Source organism: Electrona antarctica, assembly GCF_951216825.1.
Source record: "Electrona antarctica genome assembly, chromosome: 24".
NCBI lineage: Eukaryota > Metazoa > Chordata > Actinopteri > Myctophiformes > Myctophidae > Electrona > Electrona antarctica.
Genome location: NC_136803.1, coordinates 32,093,749 through 32,102,243, shown reverse-complemented (window position 1 = coordinate 32,102,243; position 8,495 = coordinate 32,093,749). Strand labels below are relative to the sequence as shown.

The 8,495-nt window shown below is 41.9% G+C and overlaps 1 protein-coding gene across 1 annotated transcript; it reads right to left on the bottom strand.

Annotated features, from left to right (window-relative positions):
* Positions 1–4,733: 4,733 nt before the first annotated feature.
* dph3 (diphthamide biosynthesis 3) lies at positions 4,734–8,177 on the bottom strand. The gene is made up of 3 exons (XM_079495840.1): positions 7,922–8,177; positions 7,302–7,376; positions 4,734–6,072 (listed from the first exon to the last, which is right to left on the bottom strand). The coding sequence occupies exons 1-3, from the start codon at positions 8,027–8,029 to the stop codon at positions 5,998–6,000; spliced, it is 258 nt and encodes an 85-aa protein (XP_079351966.1). The 5' UTR covers positions 8,030–8,177; the 3' UTR covers positions 4,734–5,997.
* Between the last annotated feature and the right edge of the window lie 318 nt (positions 8,178–8,495).

Genomic DNA, 8,495 nt, shown 5'->3' with positions numbered 1-8,495 from the left:
TGAGTCGATGTGTTTCCTCCAACTGCGCCTTGGTCTGCCCCAGGTTCTCCTCCCAGTGGGACGTGCCTCGAGGACCTCCCTAGGGAGACGCCCGAGAGTCATCCTGACCAGATGCCCGCCCCGAACCACCTAAGCTGGCTCCTTTCCAGGCGAAGCAGCAGCTGTTCTACTCCGAGTCTCTCTCGTGTGACTGAACTTCTCAGTGCTCACCCTATCTCTAAGGGAGATGCCAGCCACACTGGACAACTCTGGATGGATGAAATGGAATATCTATACTGTAGCCGCTAGTGTTGTGATAACAAGTGATTTCATTTCAAAGTGATTCACAGCCCAACAAGGTTAAAATGATTATGATGCTATTTTAATAAGGCGAGGAGGACCCAGAGGACTTGGTGGTTTGAGGACTTGCACCACACTTTGAGAACCACTGTACTGTCTATGTCACTCTGTATCAATTGAATGATTAATATCCATCCTGTGATTCACAAAACAAAACCACTATGTCGATGTGCCAAACAAACAGCTCTAGGCGACCGTCCTGACTTCACGGGTTCATTCATGCGTGGACATGCATTCCGACGCAAATAATGGCACGATTATAAACGCGTGCTCGTTTTTCGTGCGTAAACAATCAGTCTCTCCCTCCCTCCTCGCATGCAGCCCCGTGTGGACAAAGAGAATTACAACCCCACGCTGCAATTATCCTCTCATCATCATCATCATCGTCATCACAAATAAACACACCTGACACTAGTAAAATTCATCTGTGGAAACAACATAATTAAGCCGCCAACAAGTGATACATAACCAGCACGCACGCACGAACACACACACACACACACACACACACACACACACACACACTCTCTCTCTCTCTCTCTCTCTCTCTCTCTCTCTCTCTCTCTCTCTCTCTCTCTCTCAACTGCGCTTTCTTTCGTTCTTTCTTTCAGCAAATTAACTTTACGCTTACCTTGTGGTGGAGTGTGTGTCTGTCATTCAACTCAGAGATGAAGTGAGGTTAGTAGTTTTACATACGAGCGGCTGTAGTAAATATAGTAATCCTTATTATTATCCCAGGCTGGGGAGTGAGTGACCGTTTATTCTCCTCCTGTTGTTACTATAGTTGTGTTCAGTTCATTCACACAATAAATACAGACAGGACCAGCATGCATGCATGCAGCTGCAGGCGTCTCTCTCCTCCTCCTGACTGTAGCCTACTACTGTATCTCTCCCATTCCCCCCCTCTCTCTCTCTCTCTCTCTCTCTCTCTCTCTGGCGGTGACGTCAGACCTGCCATGAGGGAAGACACGCCCCCTAGGGCCCTATAGCTCAGTGGTTCCCAAAGTGGGGTCCGGGGATCCCCAGGGGTCCTTGAGGGAGTTCCAGGGGGTCCCCAGCTAAATGATAGTTTGGAACCAAATGGACCCTTATGGGTCTGTAACTCAGAGAGTGTACAAATGGAACCAAATGGACCCTTATGGGTCTGTAACTCTGAGTGGACAAATGGAACCAAATGGACCCGATTAACATTGATTTTACACTATAAATTGGGGTCTCAGAGATAGAAATACCATTAAATGGGCGTCCGTAGACTAATGCATGTCAAACTGGGGGTCCTTGAAATGAAACGGGTTGAGAATCACTGCTAGAGCTGTAAACATCTTCTCTTATGGGGGTCCCTGGCATATCTTTTCAAATGGGGGTCCAAATGGGGATCATTAGTGTAAATTTGGGGGTCCAAAAAGAGTTTGGGAACCACTGCATATAGCTTATCTAGACTGAGTGACGGAGCATTGCAGTTTGGAAGCGCTTGTTGGAAATCACTCAACGGTCTCAACCACCACCACCTGTTTCAGAATCCCACTACCAGAATCAGAGAGGCAGCGTCGTCAGATCATCATCAGTTAATATAAAACGCATTATTCAGGAACTTTTCAGCCACCTCTTGTTTTGACTATTAGGCCCACTTTCTACGCAACGTCAAACAGCGACATAATTCTACAGGCCACAGGTGTTTGTGTTCTTCATGCACATAATGCAGGAGGCAGCAGGACGTTGCGTAGCTGAAAACGAGTGCTTCCAAACTCCAACACTTAGAAAAAGCTACATGTTGTCGTTTAATACAATCAGATAGGACTTTTCTGTTTGGATGTATTGATTGATTGATTGATTTATTAACAGTTTGCAGAATTACGGTAAATTTCAAGTACAACTTAATACAAAAACTGTTAACTGTGAGTGTGGACGACACCATTACACTTGTTTACAATAGGGCCCACCATTTTCAATTCATCAAAAGTATGGGCTGTCAAGAAGGCAAGAAAGTAGTTTTTTTCCACTCAGTAGGCGTTCCCGCATAACTTCTGGTATGATGATGTCACACACATAACCTCTGCAACTTAAAAACTGAATGGGGTGCTCACAAAAGCCTGAGTAGACGTGGGGCGGGGGGGCGGCTGTGGCTCAGGAGGTAGAGCAGGTCGTCCAATGATACATGGGTCGGTGGTTCGAATCCCGGCTCCTCCTGTCTACATGTCGAAGTGTCCTTGGGCAAGACACTGAACCCCAAATTGCTCCCGATGTGCTGGTTGGTACCTTGCATGGCTTCCGCCGCCATCGGTGTATGAATGTGTGTGTGAATGGGTGAATGTAATGCACAATCTATGTAAAGCGCCTTGGATAAAGGCGCTATATAAATGCACCATTTACCATTTAGACATTAACATGACCCCAACCATGTTTGAAAGTGTAAAACGACGTTCCGTCATTTAGGCCGTCATCAGGATAAATGAGCCAAAAAAAGAAGAAGAAGTTGAAATAATGTAGAAACAATAGGTTTCTGCCCGACAGCTTTTATACTTCCATGACCAGTTGTGACCACTAATGTCCATTTGAACTATGGCTTTAAACGGACAACATCAAAGTGTTAATTAATTAATTAATTAATCATAATGTATAAATTATTGATAAGTGGTCAGGACATAATTTTTTCAGGGAGGGGTCAGAATAAATTATGGACTTAGATGGTTATTAGCTGGTTAACTTATTTGTGCCAGGGACCCCATGAGAGTTGATTGTCTTCACCTGAAAATGTATTCCTGTTAATTAGAGCTGGGGAGACAGATACCTGTTACTTGTTCACTGATACATTCAGGTGTTTTTCTTTCCCCTCCCTCCCAAGTCTAAATCAATTATTTCTATCTGAATATAGAGCTTTCACTTTTGTTTTAACAAAAACGTTTAACAAAAATATCACTTACACTACCTTTGAGGAATCCTTTTCTTTGCAGTGCAACTTATCCTTGTCCGAGTGCTCCCTCTGCTGAACACATTCCGCAATTACAATTAAAACCCAAGCAGTGTAATCTGTCTCAACACAAAGTTGTATTGTGTCCACCACACAACAAGCATGACGAGTCACACAGAAGATAAAGTTTAAAATACTAAAGACCTATTTACATTATGTTGTGCGCACAGTGTTAACGGAACCTACTGCAATTCAAAATCAATTCCAAAAACAGGGTTTGAGAAACTTGTGGTTAGTACAGACTGAGGCTGAAACAAAAACTAGCTTGTGTTATGGATATGCATAGGTAGGGTTGGAATGCTTTAGGATTTTAAAGTGGTTCCTTAACAGTTCCCTCTTAACGGTCCTATTCCTATAGGGGGTCCAAGCGGACCCTTACAGGTCTGTAACTGTGACAACCTTTTCCACCGGTTGGTTGGGAACCGGTTCAGTTCTTTGTGGTTCTTAGTCCATGAGCCAGAGTTCCAAAATTGGAACGTTAATTATGAATCGAGTGGGCAAAACCATACCTAGGGCTGAAGAATTGCAGTTGTCGAGACGAAGAACCATCTAAGAAAAAACACCTGAAAATGTATTCCTGTTAATTAGAGCTGGGGAGACAGATACCTGTTACTTGTTCAGTGATACATTCAGGTGTTTTTCTTTCCCCTCCCTCCCAAGTCTAAATCAATTATTTCTATCTGAATATAGAGCTTTCACTTTTGTTTTAAAGGGATAGTTCAGATTTTTTGAACTTAAGTTGTATGAAATACTTGCCATTAATATAGTGGTTGCAACTGTATTAATTGATTGCCCGAGTCCCATGGTGGGAGTTCTGCTCTGGTTTTGGTGAAATATCAAGTAGTTCCGGTCATTTTGTGGGGGGCACTGGGGCCACGCAGTAAAAGTAAATGAATCCACAAAACTAACGTAATTTGTATTGTTGACCTATTTCTAAAATATTAGTGCAACTTTCGTTCTTTTTTTTACCCCTCTATCACACAGAACTATGTTTTTTGTGTCCATATCACTACGCCCAAAATAGTTCCATGTGATAGTGGGGTCAAAGTTGAACGAAAGTCACGCTAATATTTTAGAAATAGGTCAACAATACAAATTACGTTCGTTTTGTGGATTCATTTACTTTTACTGCGTGGCCCCAGTGCCCCCCACAAAATGACCGGAACTACTTAATATTGACCAAAACAAGAGCAGAACTCCCACCATGGGACTCGGGGCAATCAATGAATACAGTTGCAACCACTATATTAATGGCAAGTATTTCATACAACTTAAATTAAAAAAAATCTGAACTATCCCTTTAACTAAAAAATATCACTTACACACTACCTTTGAGGAATCCTTTTCTTTGCAGTGCAACTTATCCTTGTCCGAGTGCTCCCTCTGCTGAACACATTCCGCAATTACAATTAAAACCCAAGCAGTGTAATCTGTCTCAACACAAAGTGTTATTGTGTCCACCACACAACAAGCATGACGAGTCACACAGAAGATAAAGTTTAAAATACTAGAAGACCTATTTACATTATGTTGTGCGCACAGTGTTAACAGGGTTTGGGAAACTTGTGGTTAGTAGGCTACAGGCTGAGGCTGAAACAAAAACTAGCTTGTGTTATGGATATGCATAGGTAGGGTTGGAGTCCTTTAGGATTTTAAAGTGGTTCCTTAACAGTTCCCTCTTAACGGTCCTATTCCAAGCGGACCCTTACGGTCTGTAACTCTGTGACAACCTTTTCCACCGGTTGGTTGGGAACCGGTTCAGTTCTCTTTGTGGTTCTTAGTCCATGAGCCAGAGCTCCAAAATTGGAACGTCAATTATGAATTGAGTGGGCAAAACCATACCTATATTAGATTGTTATCACCATGACACTTCCCCAGTTGATTACACGAAGACAATGATTTATTGTATTACAAATTTTATTTATTTTTTAATTTGCAAATGAGGCATTATATAGGAAAATACACAAGAAAATAGAAAATATGAAAACATATATTAATTTACTTATATCGATCGTATAAACAATTTATGTATGGTTTTGCCCACTCAATTCATAATTAACGTTCCAATTTTGGAGCTCATGGACTAAGAACCAAAAAGGAACTGAACCAACCGGTGGAAAAGGGGTCCGAGTGTACAAATGGAAGGTTCCATTTGTACACTTTTACACTGTTGGAAAAAAATAATACATCGCATTGTGACGCATTGGAAGCTTGTAGATAGGCTAATTTATTTATTTATTATGGGTTCTGAGTTCCCGTGTTTCCAGAATTCATGTTCATACCACCGTCTGTGCAGAAGGCCCAAATTAGGTGCTCAGACAACCTAATCTGAAACCGAACCGTAGAGTGTGGACAAATCCAGAACCCGCGAAACATGTCGACACAGTTCTCTTCTGTTCTTGTAGTCAGACGAGAAAAATACATTTTTGTTTCATTGTCAATGGCGAACAGTGTGTGTGTGTGTGTGTGTGTGTGTGTGTGTGTGTGTGTGTGTGTGTGTGTGTGTGTGTGTGTTCACAGCAAACATTCCTTATGATAAATAATAAACTGTTTGGGGGGGTTTCTATTGCACAACGTTAGTGAAGAAAAGGCCTGTGGGTTTTGGTCATGCATAGCGTGTGTGAAGGAATGCGGCCTGTGACCAGGTGAAGGCCGCAGTGCATCGTCCATCCCCCTGGCGTCCCGTTTGGTCACGACTGAGCCACCTCCAGCTTGGTCTCCGTCGACGACGGGGCTTCCACCATCTCTCCGGACATGAACATCTCCTGGAACACACAGCGGACAATAAAATGAATGGCAGTATGCCCCTGTCGTAATTATTAATGATAATTTGATTGATAACCAAATTCAATACTTGCTTTGCAATAATCTAAAAGCTTGACTTTCTAGATTGGCAATTTCAACTATTTGTTTTTATGTACTTACTATAAGTTTTTTCTTCGTAAAAAGTTATTAAATTATGTACGTTATTTGCCATATCTGCCCCATACAACTTTTGTTCATGAAACCCTACAAGCCAAACAGAAATGTAATTGTCATTCGTAATGTTTTACAGTAACGCGACTAAACAGGAAAGAAGAAGAAAAAGGCAGGTTACAACACTAGTTTTGTTTTTCTTCTTACAAATTATTTGATTGGCCCAAAACATTGTGTTTATTGTCATGATTTGTCACAACTCGAGTTGGCTTTGTCCGCAGCGTAAACGTCTTTAAATAAATACATTTTGAAAATTAATGGGGGATTATTTTCCGGGTCTGGAAAGGGACTGCGACGCTCTATACTGGTTTGGGAAGCCTTGCTATAGAGTCTATAGAGCGTCGCAGTCCCGCCTCCTACCCTGGACCAGGAAATGAAACCCAATGCATTATTCTCATAGACATTTCTTAAAGTATTTATTTAAAGACGGTTACGCCGTGGACAAAGCCAACTCGAGTCGTGACAACTCATGACAACACAAACAATATTTTGGACCAAACAAATAATTACAAAGAAGAAAAACAACAAAAAAAGTGTTGTAACCTGCCGTTTTTTTCTTCTTTCTAATTATTTGTTTGGTCCAAAATATTGTTTGCGTTGTCATGAGTTGTCACGACTCGAGTTGGCTTTGTCCGTGGCGTAACCGTCTTTAAATAAATACTTTAAGAAATGTCTATGAGAATAATGCATTGGGTTTCATTTCCTGGTCCAGGGTAGGAGGCGGGACTGCGACGCTTTATAGCAAGGCTTCCCAAACCATTCAGGCCACGAACCCCCCCCCCCCCCCCCCCCCCCAAATAATCCTATTTGAACTGGGGCTCCCCCACCCTGACTATAGTGACAAGTAATCTCTAGAAATGTGCAGACACACATGTTGGGTTGTTTTACTGTGTTGCCTTGAGGAACTCCGGTAGGTAAACCATATAGGATTTAAGTGGTTAAGTGGTTAAACTGTAGCGGTGCATGACCATGTGTGACTGTCCAAAAAATACATATACAGGTATGTTGATCACCCCACCTTGTCATAGATGACTTTAACTATCAGTGAACAGCTGGGACACGTGGCCTCTTCTTCACCGTTCTCCAAGTCCTCCTGTTTAATGGAAGGAGAGCAATTATATTAGACTTGCATGGGTCTTCTTTGACTTGCATCACTGCATTGAAAGAGTTCAGAATGTGTAGTCAGAATGTGACCATATGTAACTATGTTGCATCATTCATCACTGCATTAAAGACGTATGTAACTATGTTGCATCATTCATCACTGCATTAAAGACGTAAAGGTTGCATTAGTATAATTATACAGTATTGCATAAGTGAGTATTGCATCACTGCATTGAAGTAGCCTTGGATTGGATCATTTGATCGAGTCTTTCTTGACTCGATAAAACTACATCTATGATTTATTACTAGTCAGCATTTTCAGCCTTAATTGGACCAATAAAGACTATATTGTGTATGTTATATAGAGCATTACTTTTACTTTCAGATCAGATATATTTAAATTGATGAAAACAAAATAGTAGTGTCCAACAAAGAAGCTGTCACTGAGCTACATTTATACAAACATGTTCTTAAACAATATTGTTGTTGAGAGACAGACAGACAGACAGACAGACAGACAGAGCCATCGCTTACTTTAGTTATGACGAACCTGTCTCCACAGGGACACGGGTAGTAGTACGTCTCCGTCTCCTCGTCGAACTCAAAGTCCTCTATCTCCACCTCGTCGTGAAAGATCGACATGATGATCGGATGGTGATGATGTCCGAACGAAAATTAGTGATAATAATGAATAAATGTCACGGAAATAAACACGACACAAACTGTAAATACCGCATTCATTCACATGTCAAAGGAGGAGAGAGAACTCCATGCGCCGCCTGTCAGTGCCTGACTGTGGTAGTGACGTAGGTAGGTGGTTGTCGCACGTGTATGACACATCCCTGTGGCGCCGCACTTCAGTCGCTAGATGGTGCCAGAGCCACGTTGCCCAACAGTTTTTAACACCAGGGAGAAAAAGTTATTATAAAGCAAGGCATGGTATTATCAAGGCCAGTGGTGGACTGGACAACGCCAAGTATTCAAGTATTAAGGTACAACACATTTACTAAAGTATCAGGAGAGTTGAGACGAATTCGAGCCGTTTTGTCCATAAAAGATATCCATAATGTGATGAATAAAGCCAAGGGTCAGGACAGGTACGTAGCCT